Source organism: Mastigoproctus giganteus, chromosome 3, assembly GCF_048544385.1.
Source record: "Mastigoproctus giganteus isolate SK-2022 chromosome 3, ASM4854438v1, whole genome shotgun sequence".
Lineage (NCBI taxonomy): Eukaryota > Metazoa > Arthropoda > Arachnida > Uropygi > Thelyphonidae > Mastigoproctus > Mastigoproctus giganteus.
The window spans coordinates 17,945,097-17,971,721 of record NC_143577.1 but is presented as its reverse complement, the minus strand read 5'-3'; the positions used below and the strand labels follow the sequence as shown (position 1 = coordinate 17,971,721).

Genomic DNA, 26,625 nt, shown 5'->3' with positions numbered 1-26,625 from the left:
TATCCATAGTTTTGCTGATGATAGCACATAGCATTCCACCTTTCAGTTTGAGAAATCATGCCCTGCACAAACAGCTTCATCCTCTGGAATATCCACCACTAAATGCCAATCTCTAGCAGGGCAAAGATAACTTAGAATTTTTCTCTCTAAATAACTATTCTTATACCATGTTTTTTTTTTTTTTTTTTTTTTTTAAACCTCTAGAATTAGTATCTTCAATAAGTATCTTCTTCTGTCTACTTCTATGCTTATCTTCAGATTTCTAGACAAGATTGCATATCTCTCTTGGCACAAATAAATCTGCATCTAAAAAACTGAGGTTTTTCTTTGCTCTTGGCATCACTTTTCTTCTAAACTATTTCTTACTCTGTGCAAATCTCAAATCCACCCTAACGCAAAACATTGTTCCCGTTAGGGTGATGATGTACCCAAAACCTCTCAGGCTTTTAAACTCCATTCAAAAGAGGGAGGTCGGGTTAATTAATGATCCTTCTCTTTACAAAGACTCTCCATTCTGTCTCATAGACATTGTTTTTGCTACATGCCTTTTCTATAGATACTTCTATGGGTACTGTTCTTCTGAATTGGCATCTATAATTCCCTCTCTCTCACTTCCAAACTAGTCTGAACGTCGCAACTAGTCAGTATCTATTTACTGACCAACTTCAAGTCCAGAGAGCCAACTTTTCTTCTTCAACTTCTGTCTTCTGGAACAACCTTCACGTGTAGACTTGAATTTCTGCAGGAGTCAATAAGTATCATCTTCTGTCTTCTCAACCTATGCACAGTACTAAGTGTTATAGGTTTTAATATCTTTTGTGTTTTCATTAAAAAAAAAAAAAAAGTCATTCTAGCAAAACAAATAAAATTTTGAGAAAATTCATTCACTGAATTTTGACTTTAGGCACTTTAGTGACTTAAGCCGTATTGTGCTGTATAATATTGTCTCCCAGAAACTTGGGACAAAAAACCCAAGTTTCTGGGAGACAAAAACTATGCAACCCTTCCTGAGACCAACTCAGCCATGTAAGAGTCCCGTAAAAATTCCCCATCATCAACAGAATTCAAACTGTGGTTTTTTTCGCACTGGGGAAGATGGCAATTCTGCCAACTATGCTACCCGTGAGGGCCCATTCAATTGAAATCAAGTTATTAAATGCGGACGGACGAGCAAAGAAATAATTATCAGATTTCTGTTGGTCTGATTGTAATGGAATTTAGGATGTGCAAATCTTTCTGAAAGACCCAAATAAATTTCATGAAAATCTATCCATGGGAGTTGAGTTATTACAAGTTATTACATGAAAAAAAAATAACTGCTGGATCTCTATTAGTCTGATTTTAATGAAATTTGGAATGGCTTTATAAATCATTACTGGAAGTAGAGTTGTGGACAGACATGGTGAAGCAAAAGGCATATATGCTAATGTGCCTAAAAACAGGTTGGTTTTCAGGCTACAGCCACCATAGCCTAGTGGTCATGCACACGGGTGCGTAAGTACACGTGCCTTGATTGACCAGCATTCAAGCCCATGACTGCTAAATACAGTGCTGTTTCTCGTATTCTATCTATCTTGTGAACTCCTCTGACCGTTTGGTCGTCCTGGAATATAAACAGAAATTTTGGCCGCCGTAGCCGAGTGGTCAGGTGTGCAGGTGCATAAGTACACGTGCCTTGAGTAACTGGGGTTCAAGCCCATGACTGCTAAATATGGCGCTGTTTCTTGTATTCTGTCTATCTTGTGAACTCCTCTGACCGTTTGGTCGTCCCAGAGTATAAACAGAAAATTTATTTATTTTTTTATTTTATGTCTTTAATGAAGAGGAAGGCAAGTTAGCAGTGTTGTGGAAGGATGTTCTATTATATATGAATCCTCATCCCCTCTCCATGCTTAATATGGATGACTATCAGTTTTTCTTTTTTTTTTTTAACCAAAGATGCCTTAGGCAGTCAAACCATTGCATCTGTAAACATTTACAGTAGAACTCTGATAGAATCTGTCAGCAATTCAGTTGTAACTGTTCTTTAGAGCACATTAAGTTGTCTTGTGGCAGTGGAGTGAAAAAGTTTTAAAGTGCTAGAACTTGTGCAGGTATTAACACATTCACTGCTTCCTCAGGCAAATATGCAGAATTAGATTTTTTAATCTACTTGGAGAGAAACCATCCTACTTTTAGAACCTTTTTTTTATAATTTGACAGAAAAAAACTGCATATTTTTGTCAAGCAATCTTCACTGACTGATTAATATAGTGAGAAGAAAGCCCAAAATGTCTCTTCCCTTTTTAATTCAAATTGATTCAATCCCAGGTCAAAAAAAGTCATCGGAAAAGCCAGTGGTGAAAGTGTTAATTTGCTTTTATCTCCAAAATGAGTCGAAAGATTTTCATTCAACCTGCAAATAAATCTGAAAGTTAAAACTGGGATAAAAAAAAAGTGTCTATTATAGCAATACAAACAAGCCTTATTTGTTGTTTTTTTCTTTATTATTATTTTTACAAAAGAAGTGCCTAAAATTTTATACAAAAGAGCTATGAATAGCCTAAAATACTGATAGATAATTATAAATATTAGGTGACAGAAGTAATTACAAATTATCACTGAAAGTCATTCTATTGCACTGTATCAAGTAAATTTATATAAAAAATTAAATATTCTACATTGTATTAGCCATTTTAGTAAATTATAAAATATCAAGTTATCTTGAGCATCTATTACACTGTTTAGCACCAGAAGATATAATTTTATAACTTAAACAACCAATGGACAGCACTATTTTCAAACATCCTGGAACATTTTTTTTAAGGACGCTACCTTTTATTTCGGTAAGAATTTAAATTTCTGGAATCAATTATCCTATTTGCGGTATATCTAAAGGAAATCATGCTACGCATATACTCCTAGAGCTCTTGATTATTATCCTTTTCATAAATTCATGGATTCCTAATCCTAAGAAAGTACCTTCAAGCTTAAAATTTTAAATTCAGCATATAAGTTTCCCTTAAAATTTTAGGCAATTTTTTCAGTGCTTCAAAGGTCAACTTATACGGTAGAATATACTGTAAATCAAATCAAGTATTATCCAAAATTGAAACTTTTGATGAAAATTTAACACTATTTTAAAAAATAAAGATTTCTGAAAAATTCACAGGATGCCTTAAATTATAAAAATCAAGTTTCTCCATTGTTCTTATATGTTATTCAATATATCAGTGAACAAGTAGTAAATATTAAATGAATATATAAAAAGAACCAAAATTATCCCAATATCAAATACACACAAAAAAATCACAAAATTGTACAATAATGAAACTTAATGTGAAGGTGCTTCAACAAAATGTAAATAGAACTATAACTACACAAGTTGTAGTTGCAAAATGATTGATATTTAAACTGTTTACCAAAGAAAAAGTTAATGCAAAGCATCGTTTTAGTTTGCAGTAAATCATCAAAGTAAGTGATATGGCATCGTTTTTGTTACATCTCATACTGTCAATGCTTTCACAACGAGTTGCCGTGATATTGTACTATCTCAAATAAGCAAAGCTTCACCAGTAGAGAAGACTAATGCTACTTATTCTTGGCAGACACCACCACCACCCAGATATCATCATTTTGAGGCTTGTTGGCCTTTCATTGGTAGGTGAGTAGGTACTCTGATGATACAATGAGTCGTATTCGAGGTATGAGATGTAGCAAAAATGATGTCATTTCATCTACTCGTGCTTTACTATGAACTAACATGATGCTTTGCACTAACTTGTTCATCTAGTAAATTTCTCGTAGTCTGAGGCTTTCGGTCCTAAACCCCCTTTTAATCTTTATTGTGTACTAAAATAAAGTTGGTGAATATTGAATAATCATAATTAAAGCCATTTTATAGATTTAAGTCATAACAATTTTCACAAAGGATAATTATTAATAATGTTTAACATTAATATAATGCAAAAATAATGTTGCTGAATGAAAAAAGTGAAACATGGAGGAGGGGGAATTTGGAATGATTTATTGGACCTCAATAAGTTGGAAACTTTCCAAAACTATTTTATACAAGTGAAATATTTAAGTTTTACCTCTTATTAACCATTAAAATTTAAATATTGATGAGATTGCCATACAAATTAAAAAGCCTACTGAAACAGAAATAGCAAACAGCTAATTCTTTAACATTAACAAAAGTAAGGCACAAGCTAGATTTAAACCAGATATGACCTATAAAACTTTATATCATCAGTAAAATAAAAGGATATCCACAAATTAAGTGAAGAATTTAATTTATGCAACATTTCCTAGTTTACTAAATAGCTAGGTTGCACGAGTTACATGCATGTTTGCTATGTCAATGCATATAAGTGTTCACATGTCTCAAGTGTTGTGCACATGCCGTAATGCATATAGGCAGTCATTGTTAAGTGGCCAATATACGAGTGGTGCAAAAGTAAAGGTACATTACACAAACTATGTCGGCACACTGATTGAACTCTGGGCAATTAGCATCAATTTGTTTTTGTTAATAGCTTGGTACAGATTTTTATTTTTTGCTTATGTTAGTTTTTATACATAGAATAAACTTTCGATAAAATTTTAAGTTTTCTTCTGATTTATAGTTCAGCCAAAAGAGTAAGTGTTTGCTTTTATCTACGAATTCCAGACTTGCTTTTCAGCCACTACTTACAAATTTTTGGAATGTTGAGGATTTTAGAACGTTATTTCTCATTTCGAAAATTATGGCACATAGTTGTTGTTGTAGAAGCATCAGTGACTAAGGCCATATTACTCTGTGTATGTTGTATATTAATTGCATGTGTTCTAAGGTTGATTTTCTGTTTGCTGGATGAAAAGCCCGAGTTTCTTGGAGGAAAAATAATCATGATGCCTGAGCCCGACTAACTCAGCCATGCTGTGAAAAAGGTCCGTAAAAATCCCTCACATCATCAACAGGACTCAAACTCGGGTATTTTCAAACTGGCGTGGGGAGGATGACGATTGTACTGTGTTACCCACTAAAGGCATGGCACATTAATTAACTATCAAATATAGGTGGCAGCAAACATGTTAAACAACAAAGCACTGAATTAATGTTATTTATCAAAAATTGAACATAAAATTCCTACCTTTCCATAATAATAAGGCAAATGAACATCTTTGTCATTTTTCCTATGAAGCACAATACCATACAAAAACCAAAAGGTACATCAGCTGCTTTAATTTTTAAAATAAACCTAATCTTACAAAAGAAAAAAAAGTGATATAATTAGTGGCTTATTTGACAAAAACTATTGTTATGAATTCCTACCTAAATTCTAAATACCATAACGAGCATAATAATTTATAACTATGAGCAACTGCTATATGGAGAAAAAGGTACAATTTGTATTGCAAGAATTAATCTTGGAATCAGTGTCAGTTCCCATTACCATGAAGCTATTTTATGCAGAAGATCATTATAATTACTATAATTACAAATTATCTTTAAGATTGCTAATAAAAGTTTTGCCAAGTGCTACTTATCTCAGACAACTGCAATAATTTAATATTAGAACTTTGAGATAAAAACATGCAAGTGATATGGTAGTATTGAAAAATTTTAATTTTCAAATACTATTATTTAAAATTAGTAATGGCTGACAATCAAATCTAAGCTGCGATTCTTTATCCAGTGGTGAAGTAATGATAAAGCTGTCATAACCACCTCAGCACTACTATATTTAGCATTCTGAAAATCAAATATATTTATGTGAAAGAACTATTCTCACTTAGAGGTCTTCGTAAATTTTGCCTCACCAGCACATTTCAAATGTTTATTGTGTTTAATATGTCATTTTACTCCCAGCTTAAGATATTAAACAGCAAAAGGCAATGTATAAATCAGATTTCATATTTTTGCTAATCTGACTAAAAGTTTGCTGGCATATTTCATTTCAGTATTGTAAAGGACGGTTTCATTGCATATGAAGCCCTATATCATTATTTTAAACAGCATAGGCTACTTTTCTAGAGAAACTGCACATAAAGTGAACAGTTTCCAATCTCCAAGTGCTGGCTTTCAAACAACATGAGGCATCCTTAAATCAGCAGCACTAGTATTGTCCATTTTTATAACATGATTTACATGTTTTTTTTAACTAATCCCAAATTAACGTACCAACTGCATGGTACTACACGCAGGGTAGTAGAAAACAAAAAAAAACTGGAGGTAATTGTGCACACTGATATGAAGTTCTCTGAGCAGTGTAGACAGGCTGCCAGGACAGCACATGAGATTTTGTCAATGATATACAGGAATTCACTAGCAAGAATAAGGAAGTGATTATCCCTTTGTATAAGGCAATGATCAGGCTACATCTTGAGTACTTACTGCATACAGGTCTTGAAGCCTCATTTTAGGAAGGATGTAGAGCCGCTGGACCAGATACAAAGAATGATAATGAGAATGGCAATGATAATGGTGAGGGGAACAAAGGAGTGCTCTTATCAAGAAAGGCTTCAGTTCTGCAAATTGCAGCATCTGAAGACTAGGCACTTTCAAGGTGATCTTATTGAGGTGTTTATGGATTTTTATGGATTGAGCAAGCTCAATGCTGATGGGATTCTTCCTCTTGCTCAGACTATGCACAAGGGGGCATAAATTCAAAATGAGGAAGGATGGTTGCAGAATGTGCAGAAGTTTGCCTTTAGGCAATGGATGGTTGATTGCTGGAACAAGTTTCTGTCTGATGTTGTGGAGGTGGATAGCCTGAATAAATTCAGGGGAGAGCTAAACAAACTGTTAAAGGGGATGGATATGTGAAATGGAAAGGTTTTTTTTTTTTTGCTGTTTTTTTTTTTTTGGTCCCTAAAAATACTGTTATAATGAGAAAAAAAATAATTTTGCTTAAAATTTTAGAAAAATGTTGGTAACATAAAACAGAAATAAATCTCTGCCAAATTTAAGTTTACATTTGGGATTCATTGCACAAAAATTTGGCATTATTCCAATACAACAAACTAAGCAAATAATTGTGAAAAACACTTTGGAATTAATATTTCAATGAGAACAAAATAAATTTCTATTAATTCTGCCTGTATATATGTAATAAATATTATAAACATGAAATAGTAATACAGTATTATTCACATCTTTATTTTCCTCAAGGTTATTGTGACATTCGCAAGTTCTGCTAAAAGGAATAAAAATTTACCATGAACCAGCAGCATATAGTATTTTGGCTGATAGCATGCAAATTGTCCAACTATGCAAACCCTCCCAATAATGGCCTTGCAGTAGTGTTATTTGTTTAAAAATAAGTCATCTAGAGGTGAAGATATCAAAGCTTTTCTATGGTGTTAATGCTCAAGGTATTGAGACCATAGTGTTACAGCATTCTGCTGGCTGATAAGTACAAGGGGAACAAAATGGTCCTCGATTAACTAATTTATAATTTATTTCACAGGCCTTATAGCTTTTGCCATATTAGACACTCTAAGTTTTAACTTTTTATACCATATAGAAACTCACACAGAACTGGATTATTCATAAGATGTTAGAGATTCACTGTCTATCTAGATAAGAGTCGCAAAAGAGGCTGTTACAAATAGCTTAACCCTTCACTGCTTCATTATACAAACATGCAGAATTGGGTTTTTAATCCACTTTAAATTTTAGAACTTTTTTCTCCAATTTGACAGAAGAAAAACTGGATATTTTTGTCAAGCAACCTTCATCGGAGGCTGACTAATTCATAGTGAAAAGAAAGCCCAAAAATGTCTCTGCCTTCTCCAGTCCACATCAACTCAATTTCAGGTCAAAAAGGTTATTATAAAAGCCAGCAGCAAAAGTGTTAAACAACAGCAGCATAGCCTTTTGATGACATCTGTTTAAAACCATTGATCTTGAGGAGGTTTGTAGTTACCAAAGTTTGTTCTATCTTCAGAATAATAACCACAGCATTACAGCAGTTGAAATTCTATTATTTCTTTGTGAACACACTCCCCTTAAATTTATGGGAGGGTACAGTAGTACAGAGATTTGAGTTGATCATGGATGAAGCCAAAAGCTACTGTGACTGCTAAATACAGTGCTTCTTCTCCTCTCACTCTCTCTCTCTGACCCTATGTGGCTGAGAGTATAATCAGAATTTTTTTATTAATTTACTTCTCTTCAATTTCCATATATTAATATTCACTGCACAGTTCTTATTTTGCATTTATCACATATTTCTCGATAGTTAACACTGATTTTCGATATACTTCACCACTGGCATCTAGTATAGTACAGTATAGATATGCTTAGTCTATTTGCTACCATATTATCACTACCCGAGTCTAGCTTAGAAGCATCAAACATATAGGATGTGACCCACAAAAAAAAAGCTAAGGGGGAGAAAAGAAAAGAGAAGTAAACTAGAAACGAAAATGAAAATTTTATTTTGATATTAAATATAATGAGTTTCATTTTACAATTTAAGTGATTTTATTTATTAAAAATGCCCAAAATGTGATACTGCCAGTACAGTTGCAGTGAATTGTGTGGTTTAATTTTATTTTCTACTATTCTTAAAACAATCCAGTCAATAACTTGGCTGGTGGTTTTGGCCCTTATATTGTTATTCCCCCCCCCCAAACTAGGATATTATTTTCCCCCAGAAATATTTTCTCTACACAAAGCCATCCTAGAGTTTCTAAATGCCAGTATGCATTCTTAAAATATAATAAAAACCATAAGAATGAGTTAAATCTAATCGCAGCCTAATCCAGTTAACTCTACGTGACGGCTAATGAAAGATGAAGCTGTTCAAATTACTCACATGCTGGAAGTGTATTACTCACATGCTGGATTTAGGGATTATAAGTTGTTATAATTGACTATGAGAACTACTTAAAAGTAGATCTTGCATTTCTGTAAAACTATCTTCTATTGCCTTCCTATATTTAACAGTACTTGTCTTGGGACAGCTGTTGTATGCAGAAATTCCAAAGTTTATGGAGTTTGAAACTGCATGATACCAGCAACCATAACCATCAGGAACTACTGGTCCAAAGGCTACAGCAACACCAGGAGCAGCAGGATACTGTTATAAAAAAAAAAAAATTAAAAAAAAATTAAAAAAAAAAAGGCTTGAAAAATTGTTAACTGAATTGTTAACTATACATTACTGATAATTTGTTTCAAAATCATAGCCATTCATAACAAGAAGCAGAGCTTAAATGCAAGCATGAATATACAGTTTGAAACAAGTCTGGTTAAGTAAATAATACATAGCATATGTTGTTTGTTGGTCTTATAGGATACCAGTATCTATCATAGGCCATACTGCACCAATGTACTGTGTTTGCAGGCTGATTTGTACATTGTATAAGCTAAAAATCCAGAATACCTTAGAGGTGAAAATGCTACTCTCTGAGATTGGCTAACTACAGCCCCAACTGAAGAGGTGTTTGTAAGAATTCCTCCAGTCTCCAACCCATTTCAAACCAAGACATCTCCAAATGTGTGACAAGTGGCAAAATTACTACACTATCATATATTTCACAGGACCCACTGTCATCCACAGAGTGGCCATCACCTTTGGGATAAAAGCATAACATTGCAGGGTGTAGTAGATCTAATACAAAATTCTGGTACTCCCTGGATAACATTCAGCCTCCCACCAGTATCAATTAACCCAATCTGTGAAAAACATTCTCCATACCATGATACCATGGTGATTTGTCTGACCACATGACTTTCTTTCATTGTTCCACTGTCCAATCACAACATTCTTGGAAACAGTGCAAACAGATTTTTCTGTTTTTATCTGCTTCTAAAGAGGCAGGCAACTGCCAATTCTCGATTTCTTCAATTCACTGCACATGATATGGGTTGAAATAGTGCAGTTCTGAGCTCAGTTGAATTCAGATGTTATTTTCTGCACACTGGATTCCTATTTTTCCAGTCTCTTCAGAGTACGATTGCTTTGCTCTTAAAGTATTGTTTTCTGCCACCTTTACACCTTTGAGATGTGGAAGAACTGTTTGCTTTCCAGATATTAAAAACCTTTGAAGTGGATGCTTTTGAGAAACCAATTATGTCTTTCATTTCTTGAATTTTTTTTTTTTTTTTTTTTTTTTGGCTGATGCTGCATAAGCTTGCTTTCTTGCATCAAATGCCTCTACTAATGCTAATGCTAATGAATCATGGCTCCTGCTAAACATCCACCCATTATAAGACCTTTTCAGGATAGATCACATGTTTTCCCCATTCTGGCTTCAGATTACTGCAGTCAAACAGCCTGTGCAGTCTTTATACTCAGTGAAGCAATCCATCTTTGTGACATGGTGTGATATCACACCATGTCACAGTTTTCTTTGCAGCTATTTACACTTATTTAGTTGCATTTCTTCTGTCTGTGACTGTCCTAATACAAAGGTCTGTAATTTTTTGGACAGTGTGTGTACATAGCAAAGGCTGGATTTACTGAGGTGAAGCGACACAGTTGCTCTAGGGCTCGGATGTGATGGGGGACTGAAACAGTACTATTACTCTTGTTTGACAACCCCAGGAACCTTATTTTTAGTACCTATAAAAATATTTGTAGCCCAAACAACAAAAAAAGAGAATGAGAACTAAATAAAAAAAATAAAAAAATCATTCTTTTTGTGACTTGTGAAAAAATTACAATTGTTTATTTGAATATTATCTTTCGTTGGGAGAGAGAGGAGCACGCTACAACAAAAGTCTATCCAGGGTTGCCATCACTCTAGATATGCTTTTCAAGACCTCCCTTTGGATGTTATGCCAGCAACAAGCTGCAGATCTTTTTACCCAATGATACCTTCATAGTTTATATAAGCAACTATATAGCCAATTTGTGTTTGTATTAAAGTAGACCAAAAGATTATGATGGACAACTTTGTTCTACTGTGTTATGACAATAATATTTTAAAATACATCCACATAAAAATAGTTTAACAAGCTAACTCAAAATTTATACTCACATGGGTTGTAGAAAGATCAAAGTGTGTACTACGTATATAGCCCTTATCTAGAAATAACTCAGGAATGTCCAATCCACTTTCAATGGCTATTCTTTTGAGTCCAAGAAGATATCTGTCTACCCCAAATCCACTGGTTGCCTGACAATAAAGATAGTTTCTGTTCATATTCTGGGATAGTTATGCAGCAAAAAAAAATGTTAGCTATACTCAAGCAAGTATTTAACTGGTATGTCAGGTAAATATTTTTTCAGAACAATGCAAAATAAATAAACTAAAACATCTGAAATAACTGACGTGTCAGTTATTTCAGATGTTTTAGTTTATTTATTTTCAGATGTTTCAGATGCATTCAGCTTTTACTTCTCATTTCCTGTAGGAAATAAAAACGTTTACATTTTTTATATTTAAAAATTAATGTTTAATTTATTTTTTGAATATGAGATAGTATTAATCAATGTAGAACATATTTAGCTATAATGCTCAATACATTCTATGTTGATATCAATATTTGTAAAAGAATAAGAGAAGTTCACCTCGATATGATACCCTCCAGAAATTAAAACGAAAACAATTAAAAAATCGAAAATGTTACATTACAGTAAGAAATAATTAAAAATCAAATGAACACAATTAAAAATCAATTTAATGCAATTAAAAATTAAGTAAAAAATTAATTTAATGAAAAAATTGCAAAGTGATTTTCCTTCCTGAAGCTGACAATGCTTTTTGACCGTATGTCATGATCACAGGAATGAAAATTACTGACTAGGGGTTAGCATGGAACTTAAATAGGGATTATTACACATGTGTGTAAAAGACCATGAATCAGAGATTAGATATGGCCGGCAAACATTAACAGAATTCTCATGTAATTTAATTTAGACAGTTTCTGCAATTAACAGTCTCATATAATTACGTTGGACACTAAGTAATTTGGCCTCATTAAATAAAAAAGTATGTTTTTCATTAACAGCATGAAAGGCTAATTCTGCTGAACGAGAAGCATGAACTGAGGCAGCGTGTTGATTAACACAAAAATTCAGAGGAAACCACGTAGAACCCTGATAAGGTGAGTCACAATCACTGCAAGAAATGTTGTCTGGGTTATTTATCTGTGTTGCGAATGAGGAAAGGACTGAGCGATTGTTCAGTATAGTGTGTAATTTTCATATTGGCCTGGCTACAATTTTAAATTCAGTATCTTTAAAGGATCTGTTAAGTTGTTTGTGCTACTGTTCAACATATGGGACAGAAATAAAGTGTTTTTTGATATTACTATTGTTGGTTGGTGTATTTTTTTGTATTCTATCCTTAGCTTGTACCCTAATCCTACGGTAACAAGTGGGTAATCCGTTTAAGAATCTGCTGGTTAATATTTGTATTTCTGAGCCCAAAGCAGCTTCCGTTATTGAATATTTATAAGCATTGAGAAATTGATCAAAGATAATTGATCTTTTGTAGGTGAATGGATGATAGCTGTTATAATGCAGAAGCATACCAGTATTTGTAGGTTTACAATAGATGTTAAATTGGATTTTATTCACATCCTGAGTAAGTGTGAAATTTAGAAAATTTAAGTATTTAATTTAGAAAATTTAAGACTTAGTATCCATATTCTCCCTCTCCAATGTAAATCTGAGTCTAGAATGAATATTATTAAACGAATGTAAAATGTCTTGGATAGTGCTACTATCGGTAATAATTAGAACATCGCCTAAATACCTCCCATAGTATGTGATACAGGGTAGAAAAGGCGTCAAATGTATACATTCAATTGTTCAGAGACAGATCTCCGATCTTAGGCTGCTCGGGCTTAATCCCATTGGAACACCAAAAATTTGTTTGCACACATTGCCTCGAAAGATGATATAGTTGGCTTCAACTAAGAGTTTAATTAAGTGAAAAATTTGCTTAATAGGAAGCTTCATATAATTAATCGGTATAGAGTTATTATTTAATATATCCCAAATAGTATGTAATGTGTATTCAATGTTTACATTCGTATATAATGAGGTAACATCTAGTGAGAATAAATTATCATTACCGTCAAGTCTACAGTCCTTAAGGTTATTAAATAGTGTATCATAGTTCTTAATCCCAAATTGTATCGCCTGTCTAAAGGGTTTCATAATGCTATATACATGTGTGGCCAAGGATGAAAATGCTGAGTTTCTGTAGGAAACAATAGGCCGAATAGAAATTCGGTCTTATGTAATTTTACCTGACCAAAAAGTGTGGGAATATTGTATGTTCTGGCCTTCAATTCCTTTAACTGAGCCATAGTAATGTAGTAATTTTTTCGATACGTGGTTAACATTTTATTGTACAGATTGACCAAATTGGTAAATAGTGTCGGGTCTACTTCAAGATAAGTGGAGGTATTTGATACAACTGACTCTAACTTATTACTGTATCTCCTTTATCAGCTCTCTTTATCTCCTTTATCAGCTCTCTGAATAATTTTCCCGAAGTTCAAGTCTTTATTAGCATTAGCATTAGTAGAGGCATATGATGCAAGAAAGCAAGCTTATTCAGCATCAGCCAAAAAAAAAAAAAAAAAAAAAAAACACAACTACTCCCATTTCACCCCTCCGTTCGTTCAAAATACCTGTCCAGCTGAGCCTTAAATTTGTTTAGGCTATCAACTTCAACAACAAGTGATGGAAGTCTATAGTTATTTTCTGGAAGTTATTTTCCTGAAGTTCACATAAAGCTGAACTGTCATGTATATTCAATTTAGGAAGTCACGTTTCTTTTATGTTATTCACTTGGTTAACTTGTTGAATAAATAAATCTTTTTGTGGAATGTTATGAAGTCCAAATTCAATAACAATTATGCACTGTTTTTTAGTTAGTTTTCAAGGTGGTAAATTGCAATTTAACCCTTTGGATAAAAGTGAAATCTGGTCCTGCAATAGCATATATGAGGAAAGATTTGTAACCTGTTGATATATCGGTTCCTCACTAAGAGAAGATATATTGTGAATGATGTTACCATCCTGAATAAGGTAAATGTTGGAAGTGATCATAGAATGGTAAGATGTACACTTGATATAGATGTAGGAAAGGAAAGGAAAAAAACTGACTCGAGTAAATAATACAAAGGTCTTTGAGATAACAGAGGAAGAGAAAAAGCAGTATGTACTGGAACTTAAGAACAAATTTGAGCTTCTGCAGACTGCTCAGGACCAAGATATTGACGAGGAATATTACAACTTTCTGGAAGTGATAAAGCCCAAAAAACCTATAGGTAAAAAGAAATCCAAAGAAGAAAAAATTAGTCAAGAAACGCTTGTCATGATGAATCAAAGACGACAAATGAAGAGCAAGAAAAACACTGACGGAGAAATTGAGTATACTGAGTTATGCAAAGCCATTAGAAAGAGACTCAGAGAGGACATAAGAAGATTTAGCACAAAACGGCAGCCATGAGCAGTAATACTGAAACTGAAAAATAGCGATGGTGTACTTATAAACAGCAAAGAATTCAAATAGCAGAAGACTACTATAGAGAATTATACAAGGAGCGAGGGAATGATGCCAACAGTGGGGAAGATGGATTGCAAAGCAGCAACACATACGACACACCCGATATTCTTCCTGATGAGGTAGAACATGCATTGAAGAAAATGAACAATCAGAAAGCCCCTGGGGAAGATGAAGTTACTGTAGAGTTGTTAAATTGGGAGGAAGAGACATAACACAAAAACTGGTAACGCTCTTCACAAAGTGAATTAGAAAAGGTGTGACGCCTAAGCAGTGGAATATAATGCAATCATAGTTTTGCTGCATAAGAAAGGAGATAAATCAGAAATTGGAAATTATAGACCAATTAGCGTGTTATCCGACATCTACAAGTTGTTCACAAGGGTCATTACTAACAAATTAGAAAGAATACTTGATGAGAATCAACCGAAAGAGCAAGCTGGCTTTAGGACAGGATTCTCAACTATGAATCACCTTCACGTAATATCACAGCTAATGGAGAAAGCAAATGAATATAAAACACCATTATGCCTGTCATTTGTGGATTATGAAAAGGCATTTGATTCCATTCAGCATAAGGCAATGTTTCGGGCACTGGAAAGACAAGGCATAGATACCCCATATATTATGATTTTGAAGAAAATATATGAGAGTGCTACCTCCTTTATTAGACTAGACAAAGACAGTAGGAAATTTAAAATTGAGAAAGGAGTTCGACAAGGAGACACAATATCTCCGAAGCAGCTTACTGCTGCCCTTGAGGAAGCTTTCAGAAGATTAGACTGGTCGCAGAAAGGAGTCAATGTGAATGGAGAATACCTAAACCATTTACGATTTGCAGATGATTTGGGATCGTGGTCATAAGCCACGATCCCAAAGAATTATAGGAAAATATTAATCAGTTATGCACAGTTAGTAAGGATTTTGGACTAAAGATGAATATGGCTAAAACAAAAGTAATGATGAACAAGTATGCAACAGAAAGAGAAATAATGATTGAAGGAGCAGTAATTGAAAAGGTGGAGTCATATACTTATCTAGGACAAGTTATTAGCTGTAATAATGATAAATGGCTGGAAGTCAAGAGAAGAATAAATTTTGAATGGATAGCATTCAGGAAATATAGTCATATACTGAAGAGCAATATCCCAGTTCGTCTGAAACGTAAAATAATGAACCAATGTATACTCCCCACCATGACTTATGAAAGTGAAACTTGAGCACTCACCAAAAGAATGGAAGAGAAGCTGAGAACTACACAGCGAAGAATGGAATGAATTATATTGGGAATCAGACTGTTAGATAAGAAGAGAAACACATGGATTAGGCAGCAAACTCAAGTAAAGGACATTCTTATCAAAACTAAAGAACTAAAATGGTCTTGGGCAGGACACATAGCTCGAAGACATGATGAGAGATGGACTAAGAAAATAACAGAATAGTACCCAAGAGGAGCTAGAAGAAAACCTGGAAGACAAAGGCAGAGATGGATAGATGAAATTCACGAGTTTGTGGGTAGTAAATGGATGGCCAGTGCTCTAAACAGAAGGAACTGGAAAGTTGCTGGACAGGCCTTCATCCTGCAGTGGATTGAAAATGGCTGATGATAATGATGATGATATATCGGTTCATTGAATGTTGGGTGAGGTGTTTGCGAACTAGCTGAAGTATTCTGTGGTAGACCGTTGTGCGTATGCAAGGGGGGGGGTCATCACACAACGCGTATGCATTTGGTCGCAAGCTTGCGACAACGTGTTAGAACTCATATGAATGTGTCTTGACCCTCCCGATAATGTATTCAATTTGTTAATGTGTGTTTTTTATTTCTGAGGCCTGTGCTTCACGTCGCAAATCTATGGAAGTCTTCAATACAGATCAATCGTTAGGATGCAGATAATTTTTTAATTTGTCGTGAAGTTTTGTAACTTGGGAAAGGTATTTTTGTTTATTAGAATACCGAGATCTTAAGGCAAGCTTAACTATATTATTCAGCGGCATCAGAATTAGCCTTTCATGCCATTAATGAAAAACACTTTTTTATTTAACGAGGCCAAAATACTTAGTGTCCAACTTAATTATATGAGACTATTAATTGCAGAAACCATCAAAATTAAATTACATGAGAATTCTGTTAATGTTAGCCACCCTTATCTAATCTCTGATTCGTGGTCTTTTATGCACGTGTGCGAAGACAAATAATCCCTATTTAAGTTCCATGCTCACCCCTATTCGGTAATTTTCATTCCTGTGATCACAACATACAGTCTAAAAGCATTGTCAGCTTCAGGAAGGAAAATTGTTTTGCAATTTTTTTGTTAAATTAATTTTTTACTTGATTTTTAATTCCGTTAAATTGATTTTTAATTGTGTTCATTTGATTTTTAATTATTTCTTACTGTAATGTAAGATTTTCGATTTTTTATTTGTTTGTGTTTTATATGGAAGTGTTCTACGTATCATAGTGAGGTAAACTTCTCTTATTCTTTTACAATTATGAGATAGTGAAACCCTGATTCACTAGAGGCAGTTGTTCTTGTTGTAGGGCTTTAGTCACATCACTATCTTAGATCATATTGCATTATGCCTACACAAGTATGTGTTAACAAGTATGCATGCTGTGTGGGCTGAAACACCTGGAATAACTCACAGGGAAAAAACCCTTACTCCCTCTGCCTGAGATTTGCTAACTAGAGTCTTGACTGAAGAGGACTTTCTCCAGTCATAGATGGGAATTAAATCCAGAACTGTCCAAACAAGTGACACATGGTGAAACTGCTATACTATCACAGAGAACTTCAACAGAGGAAAAACAAAAGTTGGTTGGGTAAACAGATACATATGGGCTCTGTAGTAGTAGTAGTAGTAGTGGCATGTGATGCAAGAAAGCATGTGTATGAGCTTATGCAGCATCAGCCAAAAAAAAAAAAAAAAAAATCACACCATTCCCTCCAAATGCCTGTCCAGTTCCTCCTTAAATTTATTCAACCTATCAACTTCCACAATGACAGATGGAAGTTTGTTCCAGCAATTAACCACCCGCTGGCTAAAGGCAAATTTCCGCACATCTATTCTACATCTGTCTTTTCTTAATTTGAATTTATGCCCCCTTAGGTTCATAATCTGAACAAGTGGAAGGATGCCATCAGAATTCAGCGTGCTCAACCCTGTGACGTACATGCAACATTCACTCAAAGAAATCTCTAAGCATCTCTGAACAACAGAAGGAAAAAAAATGACAAGTTACTTAAGAAATTTATGGGAGCTGAATCTGTTAGAAGTTCTGTGAAGAAAGTATCCTATTTGAAGTGAGCAAATGCACTCTGTGAAAAGGAAGCATTAGCATTAGCAGAGGCATATGATGCAAGAAAGCAAGCTTATGCAGCATCAGCCAAAAAAAATGCTCCCATTTCACCCCTCAGTTCGTTCCAAATACCTGTCCAGCTCAGCCTTGTATTTTTATTTAGGCTATCAACTTCCACAACAAAGGATGGAAGTCTGTTCCACCAGCCAACTACCCGCTGGCTAAAGGCAAACTTCCGCACATCTATCCTACATCTGTCTTTCCTCAATTTGAATTTATGCCCTCTCAGGTGATTATTCTGAGCAAGAGGAAGAATCCCATCAGCATTGAGCATACTCAAACCATTCAAAGCTTTATACACCTCAATCAGATCACCTCGCAAATGCCTAGTCTCCAGACACTGTAATTTTCAAAACTTAAGCCTTTCTTCATAAGAGCAACCCTTTGTTCCATTTACTAATCTTGTTGCCCTTCTCTGTACTTGTTCCAACAGCTTTACATCCTTCTTAAAATCAGGTATACAGTATACAGTACTCAAGGTGTGGCCATCATAGTATACAGTACTCAAGGTGTGGCCAGACCATTGCCTTATACAAGGGATAATCACTTCCTTATCCCTGCTAGAAAAATTCCTGTATATCATTGACAAGACACCACGAGCTACTCTTGCAGACCGTCTGCACTGTTCAGAAAATTTCATATCTGCCTGCACAATTACCCCTCAGGTCCTTTTTGTTCTCTACCACTGTCAGTGTAGTACCACAAAGTTGATACGTTTATTTATTTATTTATTTCGTATGATGTGATCAATACACAAAGGAACCAGTTTTTTCTTGCTTCCTTCGTGTATCGTGGCCGGGATATCCAACCAACCAACCGGTTAGTTTGGCACCATCGTGATATCCAGCCCTAGGCGGAAATCGAACCCACGACCTTTGGGTTGCCAGGCAGGCACTTTACCTACCTGGCTAGCCCGGTCGGCTAGTTGATACATTACTCTGCGGTTACTGCTTCCCATATGTAGTACATTTGTCAATGTTAAATTTCATTTGCCACCTCTCAGCCCATCTGCTCAACTTTTCTAGATCCTTTTGCAGCAGTGTACTGTCATTAGTGTCCTTAACAACCCTGCCAACCTTTGTATCATCTGCAAACTTGGACATTAAGCTTGATATACCATTATCATATACCATACCATATCATTTATAAATACAGAAAACAACAATGGACCTAACACTGAACCCTGAGGGGCTCCACTAATAACATTAGTCCACGTTGAGCAGTGTCTATTGATTACCACACTTAGCAGCAATTTGCCTCCAATTCCACCTGCTCCAATTTGTTCAGCAGTCTTCCATGTGTAACAGTATTAAAAGCATTTCTAAGATCCAAATATATGATATCAAAGTTATTCCCTGCATCCAGTTCCTCTGTGACCACATCATAGTATCCAATCAAATTGGTCAGGCAAGACTTTCCCTTAACAAACCCATGCTGTGTCCGAGCTATAACTGAAGTCTTCTCTAGATGATCCTGCAGTGCTTCTTTAACCAGTGCCTCCATTAATTTTCCTGGAACAAAAGTTAAACTAACAGGTGTATAATTACTTGTGTCGCCCCTTGATCCTCCTTTGTGAATTGGGGTCACATTTGCACATCTCCAGTGCAAAGCTTCATTGAAGAATTGCAAATATCCATACATAACATCACAAATAAGTTTTGCATGTTAAGATCATGTGCACAGTGATCTATAAACTCATTTTTGAAGTTATTACACTCCTAATTAGTCACTTTCAGAAATAAATACATGCATTTTGTGAAATGATTACCTTTACAAAATGAAATCACTATTGTTCTTCCCATTAGTAGTCAAGATGGACAGACAATAGGTGCTCTACACATGAGCCTAAAAAGGGAGATGAAAGGAAATTGATAATTTGCATCAAACTAGAAATCACTGACAACAACTAAGTGTGCACTGTACCCATATTCTCAATCTCATTTCTCTAATTTCCCAGCTAATTTCTCTAATTAGCTGGGACATTCTGCATAGCACTATAACATACAGTATTTTAATTAATTTATTTATTTATAAACCACTCAATTATACAGAATTTTGCTGCTGCTTTTCCACTAACTGGGTACTTAACTATATAATACTGGTATAGATATACTATAGTTTACCCATAAATTTTAACTATGTGTGTAGTATAAAGGTATCATTTTAATTGTATTTCATATTGTGGTTGCCTTCACAATGAGATAGCTGGTATTGCACTACTTCAAATAAATAACACTTCTCTAGTAGAGAAGACTACTGTTATTTATTTTCAGTGGATACCACCGCCTAGACGATCATTTCGAAGCTAGTTGGCTTCACCATTGGTGGATGGTAGGTACTCTGGTAATGCAATATGCCATCACAGTTGCAAAGTTATTTCCACAATATGAGAGATGTCAAATGGTGAATAAATAATAATGTATTAGAAAATGAAATGCACAAGTCATAATTTCATATGGGTTTAGGTAATTAATTATGTAATATTGGTGTAGATACACCATAGTTTACCCATAAATTTGAACTACGTATGTAGTGTAAATACATACGCAGTTCAAATTTATGGGTAAACTATGGTGTATCTACACCAATATTACATAATTAATTACCTAAACCCATATGAAATTATGCCTTGTGCATTTCGTTTTCTAATAACTGGGTACATATGTCAAGTAATAAACAAAATAAAACAAATACTTAAGCATTTCTATAATTAATATAAATGAAATAAACAATATAAAATAATAAATAAAAGAATTCAGCTCACAGATACAAGTCAGTCAATATCATAAAATACAAAATATAAACAATACCCATATTAATAAAAAAACCCATTGAAAATATAAACTCGCAGCTTCCAAATAATAACATCAACAATAAAAAGTATTCATACAAATATACAAAAGAAAAATCATACAAATATTCAAAAGAAAAATCATACAAATATTCAAAAGAAAAATCATACAAATATTCAAAAGAAATTCTACAATTAGATGATTGTAGAGCTTGGATGGATATTTTCTTGGCTAGCTATATACAACAGACCCTCACTCCTAAGACTTAATTGGTTCCTGAGTAGTGGCCATGAGTCAAGCCATCATAAGTCGAACTCCAAAATCCCATGGACGTATGTAATGTCATTAGTAGTAGTAGCAAAACCTACACACTTCACCCATCTATACCCTTCTAGAATTTGTCTAGTTCTTCTATCACATCTATCCTGCAACCATCCTTCCTCAACTTGAATTTATGCCCCCTCATTCGTGTAGTCTCAGAAAGAGGAATAATGCCATGAATAATTCGGAAGTTCTGTTCCTGGAAGTATATTTCAAATGATAAAATACTGTAGCTGTGATGTTCACCTTCACATACACATTAAGGTTCTTATTACCTTCATCACTTAGGAAGTTCATGATGCTCGATGATGAGCTTCAGGGAGGAGCAGATTAAAAAGACTTGAAAGCTAGGCTTTGGTTTGAGGATTGATTGACTTGAAATGAAAGTCCAGCAATTTCTGAACTGAAGGTGCCTTCTTCTTCTCATGATAAATCTCCCTGCAGTGTGTATAGTCATCCCTCATTGCTGCAATAACCTTTGAACTGCATTCGAAATTTAGGTCACCTGTCTCAAAACTTTTCAGGTTGGTCCATTTTCTTTGGTCCAATCAGCTTTTCAAATGTTCATCAAAGATAGTATGCTTTGAAGGATGCAATAACTCCTTGATCCATCGACTGAAGAAGAGGAGGAGTCATTTTGGGAGGTAAAAAAATGATCTTGAAGTTAGAATGGTGGTGTTGAAGTATTGCAGGATGGCCTGTGTATTGTCCAAAAGCAGCATTAAAAGGAAGATCGCTGTCAGTACATATTTCTTGAACTCTGGCACAAAATGGTGCACCAACCAATCTTCAAAAATATTGCTGCAGTCATCCAAGCTCTAGCATTAGATTTCCAATTTATTGGAAGGGTTGTTTTGGATAAACTCTTCAGTGTGCTTGGATTCTCAGTGAGATAAATTAGTAAGGGTTTCAATTTGGAATCACCTGCTGCATCTGATCCTAGCAATAAACTCAGTTGATCTGCTGCACTTTGAAGCCAGGCATCGACTTTTCTTCTTTAGCAATGTAGCTTTATGAAGGCATTCATTTTCAAAACAACATTCATTTCCATTTCATCAATGCTGAATAGCTGCTTTGAACAGTATCTTTCATTTTCAATTATTTCAGCCAATCTGACTGGAAAATATTTCATAGAGTTGGTTTTGGCACTTACAGTTTCCCTTGAACTCTTAATGTTACTCTTTTCCTGAAGTGGTCGAACCATCCTTTGTTTCTATTAAATGTTTTATTCCTTGCTTCTTAAGAGTTTCAATAACAGACAATGCCTTTGCCGAAATTTTTGCTTGATTTAGAGGCATACGAACAGTTTGTGTCTGATGATTAATCCACGTAATCAAAACTTTTTCAACTTCTGGAATAAGTTCTTTTTTTTTTTTTACTCAAAAAACATATGAAAGTCTGTGCAATTTTATTATATTATCTCTCACTAAAAATCACTAAGAATAATTATAAAATTACAATTTAGCAACAGTGAGACACTGATTTAAAACTCACTTGGTGACCAATAAGATATGAGTGACTGGGTGGCACCTGTTTATAAAATATTTTAGGATAGAAAAGAAACTGAGAAAAGTTTTACATTATATTTTCCTTTTTTCTATGTCACATGAAAATAATTTTGTGAAGCTATTTATAATGAGCACCTGCTTACCTGAGTAATGCATATCTTATGGGCATCTACAGCTTTATGGAGGGCTGCAAGTTTATCCTGAGGAGGGACTGAAGTATCACTGAACTGGGCACAAAACTCTAAAGATTGTATTGATGATGATCTGATTGTCTCTGTTCTTCCATACAGGAACTTGCGAGTTGATGCTGATTCATATGTTGCAGGTAAATGTCCATGAAGTCTTATAAAAAATAATAAAAAAAAAATAAATAAATATATATTTATATATATATATATATATATATATATATATATATATTTATATATATATAATATACACATGTCTATATTTATTTATATAAATATTTAAAAATTATTTATATATATTTTTTAATATATATAATATACACACATAAATAAATATATATATATATATATATATATACACACACACGTCTACTGTGTGTATATATATATATATAACACACAGTAGACTCTTGATTTTCCGGGATAGATGGTAAAAAAAAATGTTCCGGATAACTGATTTCCTGGTTAATCCAAAAATATAGAAGTCCCCGACATACATAAGAGATATGTCCCAGGACTTCTTATGTAAGCAGAGTTTTACGTAACTTGGGAATGACTAATAATATATTGCTACTATATTATTATTATTGACAAATCTGAATTCAGCGTGATACTTGTTAATGTTTGACCATTTTCATACATCCTTATTATTTTAATTTTCTGATCCAAATCGATCACTTTCCTTTGGTTGGTAGATTTAATAGTACCGCTGTCACTTATTCTCTTAGTTGGCACCTTGATAACAGTCAAAATGAAATTTTCTGTAAAGAACTTCACAGGGTTAAAGCAAAAGCTCACTATTATCACCCCACGTGAGCTCACATTTTACTAAAGCACATTTCTAGAGGTCACTACCCGATAAAAACAATTTGCAGTTTTTAGTTTATTGGGCTTTTCTGTTAGTGCATCTAATTATAAACGGGTAGTAAACTCAATCTTATTGCATTTGTGATAATGCAATCTTGATGGTATATCAAGCTTAATGTCCAAGTTTGCAGACGATACAAAGGTTGGCAGGGTTGTCAAGGACACTACTGACACTATGCTGCTGCAACAGGATCTGGAAAGGTTGAGCAGATGGGCTGAGAGGTGGCAAATGAAGTTTAACATTGACAAATGTAAAGTACTACACATGGGAAACAGCAACCCCAGAGCAACGTATCAACTCTGTGGTACTACACTGACAGTGGTAGAGAATGAAAGGGACTTGGGGGTGGTTGTGCAGGCGGATATGAAGTTCTCTGACAGTGCAGACGGGCTGCAAGAGTAGCTCATGGAGTATTGTCAATGATATACAGGAATTTTTCCAGCAGGGATAAGGAGGTGATTATTCCCTTGTATAAGGCAATGGTCAGACCACACCTAGAGTACTGTATACAGGTCTGGAGGCCTCATTTCAAGAAGGATGTAGAGCTGCTGGAACGAGTACAGAGAAGGGCAACAAGATTAGTGAATGGAACAAAGGGGTGCTCTTACGAAGAAAGGCTTAAGTTTTGCAAATTACAGTGTCTGGAGACTAGGCACCAGCGAGGTGATCTGATAGAGGTGTATAAAGCCTTGAATGGTTTGAGCATGCTCAATGCTGATGGGATTCTTCCTCTAGCTCAGAATAATCACCTGAGAGGGCATAAATTCAAATTGAGGAAAGACAGATGTAGGATAGACGTGCGGAAATTTGCCTTTAGCCAGCGGGTGGTTGGTTGGTGGAACAGACTTCCATCCCTTGTGGGGGAGGTTGATAGCCTAAATAAGTTTAAGACTCAGCTGGACAGGTATTTTGAACGAACAGAGGGGTGAAGTGGAAGTGGTTTTTTTTTTTTTTTTTTTTTTGGCTGATGCTGCATAAGCTTGCTTTCTTGCATCAAATGCCTGTACTAATGCTAATGCCGATAACTGCAATTCTGTGGGTATTTACGTTATTATGGTGAAATGTGTGTCCCCCTTCACTGAAATCTTCAGTCATATAAAAAAAAACAAATAAATTTTAAGAATCTTCTCTTCTTTCCCATTTTTTTGCTTGTTACTCCGTATCTCACTTGTGCAATTTGTGCATGCCATGATCGTCATTACTGATTGCTTATTATTATTTTTTTCTGTTCGTTTTAAATTTTATGATCCTAAAAAAAAAAAAAATTAGAGTAAAAAAAAATTTATGTCCAAAGTTATGCAAGTTTGGGGATTTACCGTATTAAAAAATGTTCAGCAACCTACATAAAAAATATGGCAATAGATAAAAAACAAAAAAAAACTTGCCACACACTACCTGCGATGCTTCCCTTCATTTTTTACGATGTCCATTTTAAATCTAATAGCTTCCCTTTATTTTTTGCAATGTTGCGTATGGTTTGGTCACCAACATTATAATAGTTCATTATAGATTTAACAGGTGCACCATTTTCAGTTTTTAAACTTTTGAATAATTTCAAGTTTTTGTTTAACTGAAAGCACAACTCTTTTGCGTTTACCTATCATTTTCATGATTTCTAAACAAAAAAATATATATTTACTACAAAAAAAATTTCAAGATCTCTGACCTAAATAATGAAATAAAATTTGTCTTTTTGCGGTGCAACAGAACACAAAAATTGACGCAACACACTAAAATAAACTAAACATTTCTTCTCTTTTTTTTTTTTTTTTTTGAGCAGTGGGTGTGAAGACAGAAGGGGTTGCAAGATAATAGGCACACTAATCTCCCAATGACGACTTATAACACCCACTTCTTGTCACTTATTTACGACTTGCAAAACGTCTGTTTATTCCTGTTTTGTTATTACTTGAATTTTATGATTTCTGGTTGATTTTTTTTTTTTTTTTTTTTTAATTTGGAGTCTTGAACTGTCCTGGTTAATCCAATCCCAGTAAATCGAGAGCCTGCTGTATATATATATATATCAAAATAAGAAATATATGAATAAAGCCTTTAATATTCAAAACAGTACAGGAAATATATCATAATAAATGTCCTGGAGATGGGAGAGAGCACTAAATTTATTCTATCAGGTTCAATATGCTTATCTGGAAGCAGAATATGCAAGTTCTAAAAAGCAGAATTTGACAGATGGCAGATGCAATCCATATTCAAATACAGAAGTCTGATGAAAAACTTTATGATCACTAACAAAAATGTGTTACTACTCAAGGACATTGCTTTGAAGGAAACATTAAAAGGTGTGCAATTTCACTCAATTTCAAGACAAGAAAATTTATACCTGCATGTGTACACAATTTCTATTCATAGCATTTTTAGACCTTGCATACCTAGTCATACTCCAGTGAAAGTGCAAACAGAGGATATACAGATATACAAGGGTATACTTATACAGTCATTGAATACCTTCATTTAAAGGAAATGTCACCGAAAGCAATTAATGAAGACATGCAACAAATATTAGGGGAATTTTTCCCTTTATATGTCGCAGTCAAAAACTGAGTTGCAGAATTTAAACATAAATGAGACAGTGTTGAAGGAGCACCATGAAGTGGGAGGCTTGTTACCGTGTCAATACCTGCAAATGTGGATGTCATTCATGACCTGATCATGCATGACTGCAGAATAACATTGAAGTACATTGAAACAACATTCAACATCTCCCTTGAGTGAGCTCACTATGTTGTGGTGAATGTTTTAAGAAAGAAAAATGTTTCTTTGAGGTGGATCCCTAAAACACTGAATGCAGTTAGCAAGGAAAGAGCAAGGTGTTGTCATGGGATTGTACAGCATTTTGAAGTTTTGGGGGCAGTATGTTACTATGGACAAAACATGGGTGCATCACTTTGACCCTGAAACAAAAGAACAATTGAAAGAGTGGAAGCATCCCTCTTCTCCCCCTTCTAAAAAGTTCTGAGTGCAGAAGTCAGCTGTGAAAGTCATGCCATCTGTCTTCTGGGATGCAGAAGCAGTGATCATATCTGATTTCCTGGAACACAAGGTGCCACTATCAATGCTGGGTATTATTCTAACCTACTGAGATGTTCCTGTGAAGAATTGAAGATAAAGAAGCACAGAAAAT

General features: G+C 34.5%; 1 protein-coding gene across 2 annotated transcripts in view; it reads right to left on the bottom strand.

Annotated features, from left to right (window-relative positions):
- Nucleotides 1-8,626: 8,626 nt before the first annotated feature.
- The window catches only part of LOC150087759 (carnitine O-acetyltransferase-like), a 63,657-nt gene continuing 45,658 nt past the window's right edge, over nt 8,627-26,625 (bottom strand). Inside the window, exons 11-13 of one of the 2 annotated variants that reach the window (XM_090369191.1) lie at nt 22,568-22,766; nt 10,957-11,094; nt 8,627-9,050 (exon numbers count right to left, since the gene is read on the bottom strand). In XM_090369191.1, coding sequence (XP_090225317.1) covers nt 8,835-9,050; nt 10,957-11,094; nt 22,568-22,766 — 553 coding nt within the window. In that variant the 3' untranslated portion in view covers nt 8,627-8,834. The remainder of the gene's footprint in view (nt 9,051-10,956; nt 11,095-22,567; nt 22,767-26,625) is intronic. The other variant, XM_090369192.1, reaches the window with a different exon arrangement.